This window comes from Sceloporus occidentalis, unplaced genomic scaffold (assembly GCF_023333645.1).
Source record: "Sceloporus occidentalis isolate IW3139 unplaced genomic scaffold, rSceOcc1.0.p SCAF_7, whole genome shotgun sequence".
Lineage (NCBI taxonomy): Eukaryota > Metazoa > Chordata > Lepidosauria > Squamata > Phrynosomatidae > Sceloporus > Sceloporus occidentalis.
In genome coordinates, this window is record NW_028316987.1 from 91826858 (window position 1) to 91847868 (window position 21011).

The 21011-nt window shown below is 41.9% G+C and overlaps 1 protein-coding gene across 5 annotated transcripts in view; it reads right to left on the bottom strand.

Moving 5' to 3' along the window:
- Positions 1–21011, bottom strand: part of LOC149310101 (corticotropin-releasing hormone receptor 2-like) — a 172690-nt gene that overhangs the window by 56850 nt on the left and 94829 nt on the right. For 4 of the 5 annotated variants that reach the window (XM_089533697.1, XM_089533699.1, XM_089533698.1 and 1 more), the window contains 2 exons: positions 9094–9179; positions 4550–4656 (listed from right to left, as the gene is read on the bottom strand). In XM_089533697.1, the coding sequence (XP_089389823.1) occupies positions 4550–4656; positions 9094–9179 (193 nt within the window). The remainder of the gene's footprint in view (positions 1–4549; positions 4657–9093; positions 9180–21011) is intronic. The other variant, XM_089533700.1, reaches the window with a different exon arrangement.

Sequence of the window (21011 nt, forward strand, 5' to 3'; positions counted from 1 at the left end):
TCTACTTGTAACTGACTGTAGGGGGTGGTGCTCATCTCTGTTACTAAGCTGAAGAGCCAAGTGTTGTCCGAAGACAAATCCAATGGTCATGTGGCCATCATGACTGCAAAGAATTCTATTACCTTCCCACTGAAGTGGTACCTATCTATCTACTTACATTTGCATGCTTTCAAATTGCTAGGTTGGCAGAAGCTGGGACTAGTGACAGGAGCTCACCCCATCATGCAGCACTCAGGCCTTGAACTGCCAACCTTCTGATCATCAGAACTGGTGTCTTAACTACTAATCCAGTGCATCCCTTTCACCTAGAGTTACACATCTGTAATTGATTCTTATTCACTGTACCTATGTATTCACAACTGTGGCACTATCCCAGTTCCCCATTCCTGCTTTACCATGCAGCAGCCACTGCAAGTAATGGGGTCTGCTCTGCTATCAACAGCAGACTCCGCATTTCCACCCCCTTCCATCTATTTCCCATGCACCAGAGATTGCTGGAAGGAGAAGGGTAGATATCGGGATGCTGTGCCCCCAATCAACTAGATGGAGCAAGAGGGAGATATGTCAGTGCCTGAGACAAAGAGTGAGACTCCCCAGCAGCCACAGCCTTCTGTTGTAGATAGACACAGACACAGTCGGAGATACATAGACCTGGCAGTATGGGCCTCAGCAGAGCGTGGTCGGGAGAAGCAGGGCTGGAGAAAACCAGCCCCAAGATCCACACAAGTTTCTGAACCCTAGCATAAATCCTCATTTTGTTGACAGTAATAAAGGTTTTGCTTTTCTTTTTGTACGCAAGATCCCAAAACAATAGCAATAACTCTCTACTATATTGCTGTCAAAGGGAAAGAAGAACATTCATTTAAGCTTATTGAGGTCGATACATGAAAACACTAAAAAAAAGTGTATAAATGTTGACTCTGAATAAAGCCCAAGTAAGAGGGTTATTTAGCAGAACATGAGCTGAAAGATAAACTCAACACTATATTAGAACTGTGGAAACAAATGGGATGCGCAGAAGAAAGAAACTAAATTGCTACTTCTTTATTTCCATGGGCATTTATGAACACTTTGTTTTGGAGGGAGATGATATGATTGCAATGAATTATTCTCTTGTTCGCTCACTACCAAGGAGAAATGAAGTGCCAAAAACAGTTGTTAGCAATTAGGGATGTAAATCTTAACTTGATTCATTTGTACAGGTTAAATGGGACAGTGCAAAATATGTTCTCATCCCTACACAACACAATTTTTGTATTGTAAAGTCATTTGGTTAACGGCAGAAACAGAAGATGGCATGAATTTTGTATAAAGAAACAATGGAGCCTAGTGGCTTCCATGTCATTGGGGCAGTGAATTCACTTCAAGTTTTAATTGAAATTTTCAATGAGCTGTTCAGGGTGCTGAACCTGGTTTGGAGATAGGCTTCAGCACCATAGACAATTCATTTAAAGTGAAGGCTAAAATGATGAAAGCATTTGCAACTCAGCCAAAATGGAAGCTGCTAATCGAAGAACCAGCATAGTGTAACAGTTTGAATGCTGGACTGGATTCAGACCAGGCTTTGAATCCTTGCTTGGCCATGGAAACGCACTTGGTGACCTTGGGCAAGTCACACTCTCTCAGCCTCAGAGAAAGTCAAAGGCAAAGCCTCTCTGAACAAATTCTGCCAAGAAACCCTGTAAAATGTTTACCTTTTCTAGTCAGAAGTGACTAGAAGGCACACAACAACACCGTACAGAAAGCAGATACATGTTTGCACAAAAATGTCTAACACAGTGTCTAAATATGCATAGCGCCTTTAGCTCATGTTGGAAGTGAGAAGGTAGCCTGGGAAATCTCAGCAGCAGTGGTTTTTTATTTTCACCTCCTTAGTTAAGAGATACATTTGCAGGAATAAAAAGTTACCCTCTCTCTCATGCAGACACACAATGCTGTCATCAGTTTGTTTTGTTATTATTCAGCACAAAATGGAGATGATTTTCACACAACAACAACAACAAAAAAGTGGTACTAACCTGAATGGAACGTAGATGGAAATTAGACAAAAGCCACTCCTTTTTACTTTTGGAAAATCCCAAAAGTAAAAAGGAGTGGCTTTTGTCTACTTTCCATTTGGGTTAACACCGTTTGACAACGATGTATGTGAAAAGCAACCCACTTTGGCGTGTGTTTTCCAGCTTTTAAATCCTGTTTTAGTGGTGAGGGCTGGTACCTTTCATGCCAGTGGCCCTGTGAATCCGCTCTGAATTTGAAATTCATTTTTAAAGGACTTATCCAACGTGCTGAATTCAATCTCCTAAATTAGACCCAGCACCCTGGATAGCTTCTTTCAAACCTAGGGCAGATTCATCACCCCAGTGACACAACTAATACTGCCTTAGAGAAAAGTCTATGTTTGAATGTGTTGTATCCTATAGTCTTTATTTCCATATGAACATTCTTCATTTTTCTATATGGACTGTTTACACCAGGCTGGGCAAAATGCAGCCCATCCTACTTTTGCAGCCTCTGAAAGACCCTACCAGTCCCACAAAGCTTCCCAACCCCTCCAATTTTTTCAAACATTTGGTGTGATTTTTGGATGTGTTTCTGCTTAAAATTGTGAAAAGACCCTCGAAAGGGCAGAAACACCCCCAGCTTCACATATGAATGAATGAAATTCTTTATTACGGTCAAAGACCAGCATCCCAGCTTCACATAGAAAGCACCCTCAAGCCCCAAATATCTCTATTTTTCTTTTGGTCCTTCTCAAAATGGTGCAATGTCATTGCCAGTTGCTGTTTTGAGAAGGACAAGAATGAATTCAGAGATATTCAAAAATACTGTTCAGAAGTATGTAGAATTCAAAGACATGGCTGCTTTAAGTCTGGAAAATCAGCATGCAAAGAGATCTTGCATCAGCTTTGAATCTAACTGAAAGAAAGAAGATGGTAGCACAAGAATTGTAGACTTGAGTCTACATTTTCAGATGCATGTTTGGAGTTTTCATCTCATCTCCAAACCAACAAGCTTTCTTTAATTCTCACAAACAGCCGCCTTATATAGGTCTGTCTCTGGATTCTCCACTCCAAACATGCTTCTGAGGAAGTCTATGATAGTTTTTGCTATCACTTTCTATCTTTCACTTAGTCTCAAGGGTGCTACAAAATCACTTTGTATTCGGAAGCATGTGTTTGGCCTGATGGTCCCATTTAGTTGTTCATCCTTGGCTTACATTAACCTGTATGTTTAAGCTATTGTTGTCCTGTCCTTATTAATGTTGTTATGAATTGGCTTTTTCTTTTCTCTTGTTCTTCTTCTTCTCCTCTTTATTCACTTCTCTTTTGTACTAATGTTTTATTAGCACAAAAATGTAATTTAAAAAAGGAAACAGCAAAAGGAACACTTGAAGGTGCCACAGAGAGGGCCTTGATCAAACCTGAAGATTCGTGGATCAAGCAGCTATTCAGGCAGTTCAGCACATTGCCAGAACTGTTCAGACCTCTTGAAGTTTCAGGAATCTTTCATGTTCAGTAGACCTGGCAGTCTTGCAGCCATACAATTCAGGGCAATGGCAAATGAGGTTGAGGCAATCCATTGGAAAGGCAAGAGAGGTCAATTGGAATGAACTTAATTAGGTGTGGATTGGACTCTTGAGTCCTTTATTTTTAATGACAAGAAGCAGGGATTGTCCCCAAATACTAATTTTTAAGCTCGTGCAGTAGAGAACTGGAAAAGGCACAATCCACAAGAAACAAAGGCATCATGTAGCACCTTTGAGACTAACTGAGCGAAATAAGTTATTGCCTAAGCTTTTGCAGCCTTGGTCTATGAAAACGTATGCTACAACTTATTTTGCTCAGTTAGGGGCTATACAGACTGGCACTTAGTGCCGGCCTGTAGGCAGGGTGAGGGCTGAACTTCCACATGCTCGAAGCCCTTATGCCGCTGCCTGGAGGCCAGTTTGGCGCACACTCTTCTAGACGGCATGTGCCATGATGATGCACCTCTGGTGCAGCACCCAAATGGCTCAGCATGGAAGGGGCATCATAACACCTCACTGTGGCAGACATGGTGCCTTTCAGAAGATGCAAGAAGGAACTGTGTTTTGCCACTCCTTTTTGCATCCTCTGAAGGGCGTGCGGTTGCCATGGCCCTGATCTGGGGCAAAAAGGGGTGGCGTCCTGCTGTCCCTTTGTCTCAATCTGTACAGCCCCTTAGTTTCAGAGGTACTACAAGATCCCTTTGCATACTGATATTCCAGACTAACACTCTGAACTTAACCCTCAGGATAAATAGACATTCCAGAACTTGGAAACTTACTTGTTTGGACAGCAGGTCCTAGAATCCCCCAGCAAGCATGACTATTGAGAGCATGTAGCCCAACAAAGCAACTTTTCTAAGTTCTATGTCCACTTTTTTTTTTTTAAAGAGGTTTAAAAATGTGGTTGTCCATCACATTCCAGACACTGTCTGAAATTGCAAGGAAAGTCATAAGGCAAATTCAAAAACATGACAACAAGTTGCAAAGTCAGAAGATGAACCAAAGAAAAGAGGGAATACTTACCTCAAGCACAGGAATAGTAGGAAAGCTACAATCAGAGCTCCCACGGAGATGCAGTGCCCCAGGTAGTTGATGATAATTGCAACCTTGTAATGGAGCGCAGGTTTTGTCTGGAGATTGCAAAATGGAAAGAACAGCCACATAAGACCTGGCCAGACTGCATCGATTTCCCCTAAGCATGCCTACATGTTAAAAACAATATTAAACAGAAGTTTCTCATAATGCTTGCAAAAGCTCTTGGGGAGTTACATATCCACTGCAATGGCGAACCAAGAAATGGAGAACATCTGATGTCTTGAGGGGCATCAAGAAGCAAACAAACAGAGATCAATTCTCTTTCTGTGCACAGAATTCATAAGGAAGAGGGGGTCACTGCTGATGCTTTGCATGCAAAGGGTCTTGGTCTTCATTCCTATCATTACCAGTGGAAAGGGGGTCAATGCATGGCTCATAGGCTGCACACAAATTATCAGGCTATTTTGGCAGTGGTTAGTGGTTCCTATATCTGAGGTATTACAGGGGGTAAAAGCAATGGTTCCTGCATCAGCATAGTGATGAATCCTTTCTGGATTTTAGAAGTTTAAAGGACTGGTCCAAACTTGAAGGAAACGGTCTAAAATTGAACCAGTTTTAGGGATGGAATTCAATATTTGGGTAGCTGCTTTAACATTGTTGTTGTGTGCCTTCAAGTCATCTCTGACTCACAGCAACCCTAAGTTTTTTTGGGAATGAGAGAATATGATCCAGTGAGCTTCCATGGCTGAGTGGGGAATCAAACCCTGATCTCCAGAATCATAGTCCAGACTGTTTTAAAATACACTCCAACATTTCACAAAAACTGGGGCATATATGGCCAAGCAATGTCAGAGTGTGGTCAATATGGCTAAGGATATTAATATGGAAGAACACACAAGCTAGGGGAGGCAGCAGCAGTTTGCTATAGGGAAGACCCAAGATTCTGCCTCTTAAATGCAAGCTATTTTTGCACTTTGAACTCAGTTTGCTGCAATTTGAAATATGCTGAGGATGAAGAGGGAAGGTGAGAGGAGGAGAGAAAAACTGGGACACTTTAAAAGCAGCTACAAAGACAGAAGGAATAGAAAGAGAGGTATAAAGTAGAAGGATATAGAGTGAAAGAGAATAATTGAAAGGCCATCAACGTCAATTGTACCAGAAAGATAACAAAACAAAGAGGAGTACTAGTTAAGATGTAAGATTGTTTGTATGTTTGTAATATATGTTTTTGAAAGGAAAAAAGAATTTATGTTCATGTTTATGTTTGCGTTTTAATATGTTTAATAATTTTAAAAAAGCAGCTAAAAAGTGTTATGACAGGGGATCAATTGAGACTGTCCCTGCCAAATTGGGACAGTTGGAGGGTATATGAATGTCACTTTTGGATTTAACCATTATGCCTGTGTGGGACTGTGCTGTTTGCTTTGGGCCCAGATAGTGACAAAACTCTGACTACAATTTTTTTTTTTGGGGGGGGGGGGGACAGTGGAAGAATAGAGACAGAGCTCCTTTTCCTATCAAACTGAGTAACACAGAATTCTGTGCTTTACTTGATTTGTAGGTGGGGGGCAGGTGGGCAGAAGGCATCAAGGTGTTTCATTTCTGTGCGTGGGAGCGAAACACATTTTGTTATCCAACCTATTAAGTTGAAGAAATTTGTAACATTCTAAGAGAATTAAGAGCACACAACTCCTTTCTTGCAACAGCTCCACTGGCCACCAGTGTCCAGACAGAATTCAAATGCTGGTGATGACCTATACAGCCATACACAGTTCAGGTCCACGCTATCTGAAGCATGGTCCTCTCCTGTATGCAAAGGGATCTTGAAGCACCTTTGAGATTGAGTGAAAGAAGTTGCAGCATAAGCTTTCATAGACTTGGGGCCCAAACAGACAGGACCAAATAAAGCTGCTTTGGGTCACTTTGGAGGTATGCTATTTAAATGATGCCAGAGAAAGGTATGGCAGTTAAAGTGGTATCAAACTGCATTAATTCTGCAACGTGGCACCAGCATTAGTGACACTATTGCCACAATCCTAACTCCCCTGCCCCCCAGGATATCCCAAGGAAATCACTTTTACGAGGAGAAGGAACTCCATTTTACTATTAAATGGAGCAGGGATGAATGACATTACCATCAAGTTTGAGGATGAGGTTTCAGACCAAGAGAGGTTACTTAGTTAAGTATACTTAACTTAGGTCCAAAACACACTGCAGAAATAATCCAGTTTGAGACTGCTTCAACTGCCCTGGCTCGATGTGAGGGAATGCTGGGAACTGTAATTTTGTGAGACATTCAGCCTTCTCCGTCAGAAAGCTCTGGGGCCACAAGAAATTACAATCCCAGGATTTCCTAGCCCTTAGCCAGGGCAGTTAAAGTGATCTCAAACTGGATTATTTCTGCAATGTGTTTGGAACCTTAGTTAAGTATGCTTAACTATTCTTATGACTGGCCATCAATAAGACCAGTAATAATTCCCTCCCACTTCAGGATCATCCAAAAGTTCCCACGTCTCTGTTTGTTCTTAAAATTCAAACTTTAATATTCAGCCAGGTTTCAGTAGGGAAATGACATAAATCTTGCCTTTCAACATCTAGAAACAGGTTGAATGCATCTGATCAAGCTAGATAATACATTCCATCTGTTGAGAATAATAAATGAGCAAAACAATAAATGGCTAGAAAAGGTCATTTGTAGCGTAGTAGGCTTTAAGCAAACCTGGAATACCAAAGAAATACTTCATCAAAACACAACATGATTTGTTCTGGTTTTATAAAAACCTTTTTTTGAGATAGCCATAAGGTATTTGGGGAATATTCCTCTGCTCTAATGTTTACAAAGCACTTTAAAAAATAACTTAGGAGGAACCTGCCAAATGAAATGGTTATTGCCTTTCAAACATTGAGGGATTCAGGGAGCACTTCTGCTCTCGCCAGTCAAAGAGGTAACTGGGCTGAGGATGATCTTCAGCACTCCCATGACAGTGAAGCTTTAAAATGAATGGAGCGGAACTGAAAATTCCCCATATAGTAGAAAAGCTATTTAAGCAGGCATTTTCTGTATTTGTTTTCTGCAATGATGAAAAACCATTCAAGAGAAATGTCATTTTGTATTACAATCCCAACATCTTCTGAGAGAGGAAGGTGTTTTAAACCAGGGATGGACAACCTCTGAGGTTCTGAACCAGTTCTTCTGCTCCCAGGAACCTGTCAATGCACAGCCTTCCTCCAAAACGAGAAAAAGAAAGAAGAATCCAAAAGTGGTCCAAATTCACGTTTGGTTCATACACACACACACACACACACACACACACCCTCCCAATGTCCTAATATGTCAAGTATGGTCCCAGTTAATCCTCTCTTGTCACACTTCCTCAGTGCTTTTAAAGTGTCCCAGTTTTCCTCTCCTCCTCCTGCTTTCCCAATTTTGTTCTCACCTTCTTTCAACTGCTGCAGACTGAGTTGAAAGTGCAAAAGTAATATGTGCTCAATGAATTCAATCAGGGAGATGAAAGGGGGACAGTCTCATCCTTCCCAGTGGGCTTAGGCAAAAGCAAACTGCTGCAGCCTGCCCTGGTTTGCAAACCCTTCTTCATTAATAACTTTTGTTAACTTGACCATGTCCTGATGTTGCATGAACACACCTATCCTAGTTTTCATTTGTAAAATGTTGGAGGTTATGCTTGCCTCAACATGTCCAACAGCACCTTTAAACTGCTGGGGAGGATAATTTAGCCATCGTATCACATTTGAGGGCATTTTGGTCGTCTATTTTTTCTAAGCCTTTAGAGGACTCTTTTAAAAACTATCCATTTACTTTCTTTTTCTAAAAAAGGGCTTGTAGATTGGAGGAGAGAATGTAGGAGTGCAGAGTCCCATGGGGCATCAATGTGTCTCATCTCATAGTTGTTAAAACAGAATACATCAAGAGGAGGGCAAGGAGCTAGTGCTCCTCTTTTCAATATTCAAAGGTTGGCACCTCCACACAGTACAATTCACCGGTGGTGTATTCAAGTCTTTTACTCCAAGTATCAAGCCTGTACCTTCAAGTCTCAAGTTCAGTCTCAAGTCTGAGAGCCAACTTTAACAGAAAAAAGAAGGTGGTGGTGGTGTGTGTATGTGGGGGTGGTAGATTTCACTAACTACAAAGTGAAGAAGATGTACACAAAGGTAGGGGAAAATCCTCAGAGGGGAACAGCAAATGTGTTAGGCAATGGGTTTATAAGGGATCCTTATAAAGCTTATTGAAAGCTTTAAAAAGAAATGTACACTGGGGACAAGCTGCTGAGTAGACCTCAACCCTTGCTTCAAATCACTGCCTAATATGTTTGCTGTTTCTGCATGAAATTAGACCAACAAGTCAGTTGCTTAAAATATAAGTCTCAAGTCGAGTCGAGTCAGTGCATCATTTATTGCAGAGTCTAGTTCAAGCCGAGTCATTAAAGTGACTTGAGTTTGAGTCAAGTCCAGGTCAATCAACCCAGGTCTACATCACTATAATACACACATGCAATTAAGAGAGACATACAGACCTCTTCAACCAGAATGGGTTCACACTGTGAATAGTTAATCTTGAAGGCCCAGGTCCCATTTCCCATGCACTCTCGGTAAGCATTTCCTAGAGGGAAGAACCAAACACAAAACAGATCAATAAAAAAGAACCAAAGCAATAACACTTAAGGGAAAAAGCAACAACAACAGAGGTTTGAACGATCAGATACCCTGGCTGAAGACTTGGAAACCTCTACTACACATGGCTTTTAAATGCTGAATATAGCTGGAAAAAGCAGCCTGAATCTAGCTGGAAAAAGCAGCGGCTGCTGTGCCTCTGAAGTATGCTTAGGGCATCCCTTTTCATTGATGGGGTAAACCCCTCAATGACCTCCCAATCATGCTAGTTCTCAGTTGCAAGATAAGCAGTTATGTCATGTCAGTGTTTCCTTCTCTTTTTCTGTCCCTACTCCCCCTTGCTATTCCCAAGCAGGCTGGTTTCCTTTCACTTTCCCCCCGTTTCTTTTCTTTTCTTTTTAAAATACAAATCACAATAGCAGAGCTTTAGAATTGCATGAAAAAGTAAACAAAAGGCCTGCTGGGTAAGATAGGGAGCCAGGATTCACAGGGAGTCCAGGAGAGAGAACTTCCTGACAGTAAGGGCTGTCCGACAGTGGAACACACTTCCTTGGAGTGTAGTGGAAACTCCCTCCTTGGAGGTCTTTAAACAGAGGCTGGATGGCCATCTGTTGGGGAAGCTTTAATTGAGATTTCCTGCATAGCAGGGGGTTGGACTGGATGGCCCTTGCGGTCTCTTCCAACTCTATGATTCTTTGAGTGTGATGTGGCAGTAGCCACAGTCGCATGATTGTGAAAATGTACAACGTTAACTTCTCTGAAACTGGTTATTTTCCCTTTTAAAAAAAACAACGGATGTGATTGCTGCAGGAATGGGGCTCATGTGGCAATGTCCTTTGCAAGGAAGGGCGCAACCTACTGCTTCTTTTAAAATCAGCTACATGTCGTTGATCCCAACACAGTGAAGTTGTGGAGCCAAGAAACATTTCCTGTTTATCCTTCTTCCAAGAAACTCAGGGCAATGCCCATGGTTCTTGCATTTTAGCCTCGTAACATCCCTGTGAGGTCAGATCTGGAAACACAGCCAGAAGCCCATGAAGCAGTCTGTGTCATGATTTTATCTCAGTCTGAATTCTTGCTACGGTGATCCTAGTCTTGGATGGGATCCTACTTAGATGGGAGACCACCGATGAAGACTAGGTGTTGTAGGCTCTATTTCAGAGGGAGGAACTGGCAAAACCACCTATGAGTATTCCTTGCCTAAGAAAACCCTATCAAATTCATGAGGTTGCCACAAGACAGGCAACTTGAAGGTACATATGCAAACTTCTGTTCCCTGATGCTTCCATTCTTGAATCCTGGGAGGGTCATGTTTCCCCATCCTGATCAATCAACCTGCTCACAATACATGCTTGGAAAGAGTGTGGGAGTAGCTTTACTTAATGGAAATGGCATTTGACTCCTACAGTCTTTTTGCAAAGGATCATTCAGCCCATTATTACCTTTGCTTAAGAGCTGGCAAAGCTATGATCCTCAACTGCCAGCCCTCAGATGAGAGAACTCTAACTCTCCTCAATCCCAGCAAACATTACCAATAGTCAGGAGAACGGGAATTGTAGTCCAGAAATTGTGAATATGTTCCCCATCTTCCCAAATCCAGTGTGAGTATGGGGGGTAAGCAGGACTGTGAAAGATTTTAAGAGCACAGTTTGGGCCAATTCCAGAACTGTCCACTGAATCAGGCTCTTTTTTCATAATAGTATCTGAGCCTTGTTTTCTGTGTAGTGCAATCCCCATAAATTGAAGATATCCCACAAGCCCTGACAAAGTTGCGGTGCCATCAGAACAAGAGGCTGCTTTCTTAAAATGAGGCTCTTGCCTTTTTCTCCAGAACAAGCTGTTCTGAACAATCGTGGCCATTTGCCTAATGAATACTAGGAGAAGGAGGGGGAAAACCACAGGGAGACTCTCAACTTATTCTTTCCTTTCCCCTCTTTTTGATATATTGAATTTTCCCCTTGACTGATTTCTCTGAAAGCAGGATAATAATATCAAGAACCTTTCTCTTCTCGGCTGAATTAATTGCAAATTCACCCTTTCCCCTGCACTGACCTCCTTCTGTTGGGAACACCAGATCATCAACAGGAGCGGATGGCTGCTCTTCTCCTTGTTTGTGGGGTGGGGAATATGCTCTGGGTTTCAGCTGTAACTTTAAGGAAGATATTCAAGGCACTGCATCTATTTTGAGGATAGTGTCCAGCATTTCAGAGAGGGCCATTTAAAGCTGGAACTATATCCCAGGGTAGATTCTTTGCTCCACTAACATGGAAGGCAGTAGTTGCCACAGTCAGGGTCTAGTTCAGGGGATAATTTTCAAACCAGAGGTCCCTGTGGGCTGCATTGGCATGGCAAAGCTAACTAAACCCTTATGGAAATAGGCAACTATGAAGGCGAGTCATTGGACTACAAATCCCAGAATCCTCCACTCTGCATGGCCACTGACTATGATAGATGGGGGATTTGAGGAGTGATAGTCCCCAAAATCAGCATTTCAATCTCTGCTCATGACCTACACCCAGAAAAGTCTCCTGTTACTGGCATGAAGACATACAGGGAGATAAGGGACAATAATGACTGAAACCAGGTTGGAATCACCGCTCAGCCATGGAAACCCACTGGGTGACCTTAGGCAAGTCACATACTGTCATCCTCAGAACTCTCTATGATGGGTTCACCTTAGGGTCACCTTAAATCAGAAATGAGTTGAAGGTACACAACAACAATGCATAACTCATTTTTACTTTCATGGTAGAACCATATAACCAATTACTTCTAGCTATGTGATGGTGCCACTAAGCCAAATGAGAAGGAATGCAATGGAAGATGGATATTATGCGGTGCCATTGCTCAGAGTGGCCCTTGGGACATACACCAGCCCCTAGTTGCTCATGCCTTTCTCTATTTTTTTCAACCAAAAAAAATATCCTTCAGCCAAACAACTTTCATATGAACAGTTTCAGGAAGCTTTGGAGTTCATGTGGCCCACCCCCAAACAGCATGAATTCCCTTAAAATATGCTTCTGGTTGCCATAAATCACAGTTGTAGTATCATATTGTGGTCCTCCAAAGCTCCCTGAGTTGGTTCAGTCTTCCAGTTTCAGGAGTGACCCCATCCTTGGACTAGATCTTGGAATTAGAACCACTGACCATACTAGCTAAGGGACAATGGGAGTTGTAACCCACCAACAGTAACATTCCCAAGCTCTAGCTGGAACAAGGGAAAGAGAGAAATATCGCTGCCTCCTGATCATCCCTAAACATACAACAAATGGGGAAAGTATTGTACAAGGAGAGAAGATGCGTGGCTTTCACTCCTCAAAGGAGCTTCCCACCCTGCACATGAAATGCAAATGTCTGGATGAGCTCTGTGCCCCCCGAGATACTACAAGACCTTCAGGAAGAAAAGATTTTCTGGACACAGCCAACACAAGGCAATATTGTTTTGCTCGTGGCAAGAAGAAACATCTATCTCTTTAGCTCCATCCAAGGCAGAAAACAATCAATAGAAAATGATAGATACTGCTCCCCTTCAATATGTTCTCACTGCCGAGAAAATTGAATATGAGAGTTTTTCCACAGGGCTGTTAGGGTGATGGAAAATCTGCTCAAGATAGCCTAGCAGCTACTGAGAGACAATGAATGATTTGGCAGCCCATTTTTTAAAACCTAAATCCACAGAGAACCCTCAAAATGTGCTTAAATACCCTACTCCCACAAAGAAACATCCCCCTGAACCCTTCAATATCTCTACTTTTGTCAGAGTCCTTCTCAAAATGGCAACAGGAAGCAATGCTCCTTCAGGTCACCTTTTTGTGAAGGTCTTGGGTGAAAATATAGTTGGGAGTACTAAAGGGGTCTGGGTGTAGCCCATGGAGAAACTCGGAAAAGGGGAAATTGGGTGATGTCCTTTATATTGCTGTTCACCTCTGCATTAAATAGATCGAAGAAATGGCAACCTCAGAATGAGAGTTCTTCTGATCCTCCTTTCGTGGAGCCTTTACTCTACGTCTGTATTAATATTTTGGTAAATTCATGGGGAAGAGTCAATAGCAAAGTCCTTGTTTTGCCTGAAAAAGGTTCAGGGCTTAGTTCCTGGCAACTCCACACTGTTGTTGTTGTTGTGTGCCTTCAAGTAATTTCCAACATATGATGACCTTAATGTGAAACTATCATGGGGTTTTCTTGGGAAGATCCCTCCCTCCCTCCCTCCCTCCCTCCCTCCCTCCCTCCCTCCCTCCCTCCTTCCTTCCTTCTTCTGTGCCTTCAGGTTGATTTCAAGTTATGGTGATTTCATCATCAGTTTTCTTAGCAAGATTCATTAAGAGGAGATTTGCCTTTGCCTTTCTCTAAGGCTGAGAGAAGTGTGACTTGGCTAAGATCACTCAGTGGGTTCCCATGGCTAAGCAAAAATTGAGAATCTGGTTTCCAGAGTCATGGCCCAATGCTCTAACCACTATATAAATTCCTCCCTGAAATCTAGGGAAAACTGCTGCCAATTATAGAAGACAAAAATGAATACCAATAGCAAGTACACCTATACTGCTTATTAGTGAACTTAAGCATTCCCTTAAGCGGTTTACAAAGTGTAAGCTAATTGCCGCCAATAAGCTGGGTACTCATTTTAGCAACCTATGGAAGGATGCCAGGCTGAGTTGACCCTGGAGCCCCTGGCTGGTATCCAACTCACAACCTTGTGGTTGTTTTGTGAGTGAGTGGCTGCAGTACAGGCATTAAACCACAACATAAATGGATGGTCCAAACTCATACTTGGTGCAAGGCAGTGATAGGTTCACATTACGTTTGCTTGTTTTTTTAGGGGGGTGGGATGAAGGGCAAGAATACTGGTCTACATGTTTATCCAGGTCTATCATTCATTCCTAGATGGAAATCACAGAATCTGATTCCACATGCAACAAAACCCTGAACATATTGAGCAGACTGTAAGGTTTGGGGGTATCTTTATTTCTGGGGCTTTCCTTCTGAATTGGGATTCTGTGCACCCCTTCCCTGATCAATTCTTCCAAGGATGACTGCCATTTTCCATCATTGGTTCTTCCCCAAGAGATTAAAAGGAGAATTTTGTAAATACTGTTTACTGAAATTCCATTTTCTTCAGCTGAACGCAGTCACAGTCATTGCATTAAAATTGCATTCCTAAATATTAGATATGTTTGTCAAAAGTTGTAAAAGATTGTTTTGACAGGAGCTCATACATCATATTCCAGCATTAGATACAGATAGGAAACTCTCAATGTAAAACCCAGGTGAATCAAAATCACATATCTACCTAACTAAACAGATACACAGAAACATATAATTATGATAATATTGAGGTTTTAAAAAAACAAATCAAGTCAATTGCATCAATTATTGAAAACACCTCCAGCTGACAGATTTTTATTTTATTTTAATGTAGGGAATTAAAATATTAAATCCCACAATCCGTCCCTCACAAACGGTTGTGCAGGCAACAAGAAATGCCAGAAATCTATTTTCTAGCTGTTGAATATATTCATAGTGAAAACCTCATTTTTATGGTGATTAAACTGCAAGCTTTTGATTGGAGACTGATGGCAGGATAGTGTTTGCTTCTTTTTCTATGGAGTGGTTTGAAATAGAAATTGGCATTTTGAAGTGCAGACTGGATCCTTTTCCCAATCCCACAAAACAAAGTGGATTCTTTTTGCATTGTTTCTCAAACCTGCCATGCTTGTAACAAGGGGACAAAAGAGTTATACATGTCACACTCTACAACTGTCCTAATTTGACACCGACAGTCCCACTTAGTTCCCTGCCATTCCACTGTTTCAACTGTGTTTAAAATGTCCCACTTTCTCTCTCCTCCTCTTCCTTGGCCTCAGTTTCCTTCAACTGCTGAAACCTAGGAGTCATTCAGACATTTTTTTTTAGGGTGATGATATGCATAATCTCATTCAAGCATTCTATGTTTGTTATTCACACTATGGAACTGCATTGATGCACATCTCTCCAAGTTTGGTTGTTCACATGTGCAAGCAGTTGAAAAAAGATGCAGCCAGCAATGTGAATGCATTTGGAATACATTCAAGGCATTCAGAGTTTTATCCCAGGTCTATTTGCATCAGTTATTCACACTGCCAATGATGAAAAACAACCCTCAGGAAGAAAATCAATATTGATTATCCCATATTAAGTGGGGGGTTTTGGCAGCCCCATGCCCAACTCAATCGGGTGCATTCAACATGTGTGTGAACAACTGAGATTCAACCTGGATTCATCCTGGATTATTTTCACCATCTGAATAACCTTGCAGATCAGTCTGAAAAGTAATTTGCATTCAGTTAACTCAGCAAGGGGGAAAGGAGAGGAAACAGAGGAATCTTGCCCTTCCCAGTGGGTTCAGGCAAAAGCAAACTGTTGCTGCCTCTCCTAGCTTGTATGTTCTCATAATAGTGTGCCATCTTGACAACTTGACAACTATGATGTTGCATGGCCAGAAGTATCCCAGTTTCCATCTGGGAATCTTTCCCTCCTCTCCCCTTCCTCCTTATCCACACTGGCCCAGATATTCTAGGAGTAGCTCAGAGTATTTGGTCCCAATGTTGCCCCAATCTGCTCCCATTACTTTAGCCTCCATCTCTGCACCACTTCTACTGTATGTGTGGGACTCCCATTGGATTGCCTTGTGAATTTGCCACCACCACAGATTGGTTGCTTCTGAGGTCAGAACAAGGCTCCAAGGTCACATGATGGGTGCCATATCTGGACCTCAGAACAAGTGACTCATAGCAGTGGTGGATACACCAGGGTGGCCAAGAGGGTTTTTCTGGTATTGGTAGCAGCAGTGCTCTGAGTGATGTGAAGCACCATTTAAAACATCCCACTATTCCCTGGTGCGAGGCTACATCAGCTGCACTGTGGGAAATCAAAACAACAGGTGCTCAAGTCCATGGAGGGCTGCCATTTTAACTTCTCACCATTCCCTGAGAACCACACTGTGCCAGGGCCACAGTGGGAAGTTTAAGGGGCAGCTTGCCACTTAGTGAGTATCAGCAGACCCAGGGCAGCCAGCATTTATTTACATTTGCACAACACAGTTCCTGAGGATGAAAAACACATCCTCACACACAAAGACACACACAGATTCCTTGTAAGATGGAAGATTTGTATGTTTGTTTGCATGTGGATTTATAGCATTTCTCATCCTACCAGCGTCTGGTGAAAACCTTTTTGAGGCCTGAGGTAGGAATGCCAAGTTGGTATCATGCCAGGCCCTAAGATTTCTGGGCCAAAACCTGAGACCTAAAGTTGACCCTGGTGATGCCATGGGGGGGGGGGTCTGCATGGAAATAAGGTTATTTGCAAATTGCAAAGCATGATTTATGCCGATTAACCTTTGCAAAGGGCAGCAAACTGCACAGCCAGCTGGAAGACTGTCTGCCTGATCAGAGATTTGCATGCTACCTTGTCTCTTGCCCTTTGCTGACCCATGAAAACTTGAGGATTGAACCTTTGACTGTCACCCAAATATTTCCTATCAAAACTAGGGACCCCAGGCAGTACCCTGAAATCTGGCAATTCTTTGTTGTTGTCATGTGCCTTCAAGTTATTTCCAACTTATGACAATACTCAGGCAACCCTATCATGGGGGTTTCTTGGCAAGATTTATTCAGATGTGTTTTTCCTTTGGCTTCCTTTGAGGCTGAGAGATTGTGCAGAGTTAAAACAGTGCCAAACTGCATTGTTTCTACAATGCAGATGCACCCTTAGTTTGTGCTTGCTTGTTTTGTTTGTGCTGGCAGGAAAAGACCTGTTAATTTAGGCTGATCTTTGGCTCTTAACTGACCATGATAGGTGTTTTAAAGGGCTTTGTTATACTTTTATCTTTTTGACTATGTTTTAATCTGTTCTTTGAGTTTAGCAGTGTTAGTAGAATATTTCGTTTACTTGTTGTTGTTGTTTTAAAAAAACTATAGTATCACACAGGTTTTAAGTGTCCTTTGCTTTAATCCACCTTGGGTCTCACACTAGGAGAAAAGTGGAATGTAAATTAAATTTTTGAAAAACAGATTTTAAAAACGAGTTTTAATCGGTTGGTGCTTTTATAGGCTGTTTGAGTTGGGAACACAATCCAGTGAATAACTATGTGGCTGGCACAACTGCTCAGGTTCTATTGGCATTTGCAAGGAATGAATTCCCAAAGCGACCTGATACTTCAAGAGACAACTTTCCAACAGAGATATCAGATCTGGGTTGGGCTTGAATGATTTTATCTGCAAAGCATTGAGCAAATGTGTCACAGCAGACCCCCAAAACCCTCTCTAGGAGATGAACTATTGGATGATTCTGTCAAATGAATTCTTGCTGCCCACCTCAGTCTTCCATTTATCTGACAAAATTAGTCCAGAGGGAATAAGACAAACCCTAGAGAATTCTCTGATGTTATCTATCTACATTCTGGTGTGAGATGCAGGGAGTTCTAGATGTCCAAACAATGTACTTTAAAAAAATTCTACAACATCTCTTGCATCTCAGCTGCTTAGGACTAATCTAATTATGATTGTTGGGGGAGAAGGAGGGGTGAGGCTGCTTGCCAATTATTTTCTGACAAGGGTTACAAATGTGCTGGCTGTAATTAAGATGAAAAATATTCGCCATCTCAGCCATGCATGCCAGTGAGCACAGGCCTGTAAATACAACAGTGATGGATTGGCAGAGTAGATCATACATAACTCGGAGACAAGCACATCCCGTTAAAAATATTCTTCACTAACTTCAGGGTATGCAGCAGGCTGACCACAAGAGAGAAGCTTGGAAGAGGAAAGTGTAATTGCAAAGTGAATCCAGCCTTGCTTCCGAAATGCCTACACACACACACACACACACACACACACCACGAAAGAGAGTACAGGTTGAGTCTCCCTTATTCAGAATGCCGAAATCCAAAATATTTAAAAATCCAAACTTGTCCACATGGGGCGGCTGTGATAGTGACACCTTTGCTTTCTGATGGTTCAATGTATGCAAACTTTGTTTCATGCACATTATTTAAAATATTGTGTATAAAATTACCTTCAGGATAAGTGCATAACATATGAAACATAAATGAATTTTATGTTTTGACTCGGCCCCATCTCCAAAATATCTTATTATGTATATGCAAATATTCCAAAATCAAAAAGACTCTGAGATCCAAAACTCCTCTGGTCCCAAGCATTTCTGAAAGGGAGACTCAACCAATATTTCCTTCACAGCACACGTTTAATATAGGACTGTTTGACTCTTTAGATGAAGCCAAGGGCAGAAGACAAGTCTATGGCAGAAAAATGGACTTCTGGCAGAAATAAGATGTTCTTGTAAGGTAAAGGGGAAAACTAAGGCTTATTGTCGCAGGAACATTACCTTGGGATAGGAAAGGAAACAGAGGAAAGAAGTTGCCCTATACTTGGTTACAAGAGCCAGGCCAAGAGTGCACCATGTAACCAGGACCTGGCTGGTATTGGAAAACAAGCCTCTCTCTTTGGGGTTATTCACACTATGAAAATAATCTAGGATAAATCTGGGTTGAATCTCCATTGTTCACACACATCCGAAATGCACTTGATTAAGTTGGGGGGGGGGGTCTGCAAAAAAAAATCTTAATCTGGGATAATTGATATCAGCCCCCCCCCCCCCCAATTTTTTAAAAAAGATCCGCTTTGCCGGTAGTGTGAATAACCGATGTGAATAGACTTGAATAGACCCGGGATAAAATGCTGCATACTTTGAACATGTTCTGAATGCATCTGCATCCTTGACTCCATCTTGATTCAAATGCTTGCACGTGTGAGCAACCGAATTTGTAGAGCTGCATGTCAATATGGTTCCCTAGTGTGAATAACAAACCCGGAATGCATGAGTGAAATAATCTGCATCGTTGCACTAAAATATACAGCATCGGAATGACCCCTTTGCTCCTGCTTGTGAACCACTGCCTGAGGTGCCTTCCTCATTCTGTCTAATGGAAGGTCAGGCCTTGAGGGCTCTTAATGTTGCCAGTTTTACAACAGGAAAGGTGAAGTGTTCTGAACCCTATAAATAGCTGGAAATTATTATCTGCACTGAAGGAGCTGTTGAAAAGCTGTAGCATGAAGCACTTTCTATTTGTTTTTGCCATGTCTGAGCCACCCTTTGGCATTTGTTTTCTTAGGGCAGCTTGCAAAGTGAAAAAGCGCAACAGCAGGTATGGCAGGGTGATAACAAAAATGGCAAGTTTTTACACCGCCTAGCCTGGCCAAAAGATACCAAAGAACTCCATGTTTATGATGCTGTTTTCTTGGCATATTTGGAGACGATGTGGACAAGGCACAAAAACACACCAAGGCTGTACTCCGGTTTTGCAGGAACTATTCAACCACAAGCCATTCAGCAGAATTTGGTTTATTTTTGTAATAAATACTCAAATCTTAATGGGACTCTGGAGCTTTGGCCTCTTTCTAAGGATGGCGACTCTATGTTCCAAGCAATCTCATATTCTGCTTGATGTGGGCTTTATTTTAGCAAGTAAAACAGCAAAGTACTCAGTGTGTAGCATGGGGGGGGGGGGGCTGAATACTTCTTTTTGACTATAATTCCCAGAATCCCCCAGCTAGAACATTAATGACTGAAACAGTATTTTTTTTATAGAGAGCAAAGCAGCAGTATGGTTTGTTTGCTTTTGATTTTGAGTGGACAAATGCCTTGAAAAGGAAAAAAAAATACAGAATCTGCTTACTTCCATTTCTTCTTTGCTCAGCCTGAAGTTTCCTGCAGATACTTTGCATGTTAACAGAAAGTTGATAAGGTGGAAGATTCATAACTATACATGAGATTAATTAATTTGAATTAACTAATTCAAACTACTTAGATTTGGACATAGCTGAGATGCAAGGTAGCCAACTGAGGTGGCATTTTGCCAACTAGGTGCCACTCCAATTGAGCTGCACTACAATTCCTATCATTTCCCAATGGCTATGCTGACTACAAATGGTGGGATTTATAGTGAACTTGGTTTGAGAATGCTAGTGTTCTCCAGTCTGAACATCACTACAGAAGGCAGGGGTGGGGAACCTGCAGCCCTCCAGATGTTGCACTGCAACTCCCACTACCCCCATTCTGCAATGCCAATGACCAGGATGATAGGAGTTAGAGTCCCATTATACCCAGGGGGGCATAGATCCCACCTTCCTGTGACAAAAACATGTTTTTTGTCTCCTAGAATGGATTCCTCTTCAGTCCGCCCGTCAATGTATTCTATGCCATCCATTCTATTTAATGGGGTTTGCTGTCAAATTTTACCCCAAAACTTTTGAACACAGCTTAAATTGTCAACCACACACATGGGAACCGATATCTGGGATATCACAGCTTGCCACCTAACTTGGTTTTCAGCGCTGACAAAATAAAACAGCAGCTGCAAAGCCGAGGGATGCAAAATGTCTTTCACTGTAAAAAATAGGGAATTAATCAGCAAGCAAGAAAAGAAAATAGCTTTGATGGCAAATGCATTCATTTAGAGGCACCCATGAAAACAGCATTCCCAGCCTCTCCATCTCCCCCTTGTTTTCTTCCTCAAGATCAAAGTGAAAATTGCAGCCTAGCTCTGCTTGGGAGGTATTCAATTACTCTACAAATGTAGGTCTGTGGCATTGCCTCCAATGGAGGGACTAAGGCTCAGTCGGAAAGGGATGAGATGCAAATGCAGCCACTGGCTGGTAGTCTGTTACATAGAATCACTGTTGAAAGGGACCACAAAGGCCATCTAAACCAACCTTCTACCATACTAATACACAACTAAAGCCCTTCTGAAAAACCAATATCCAAC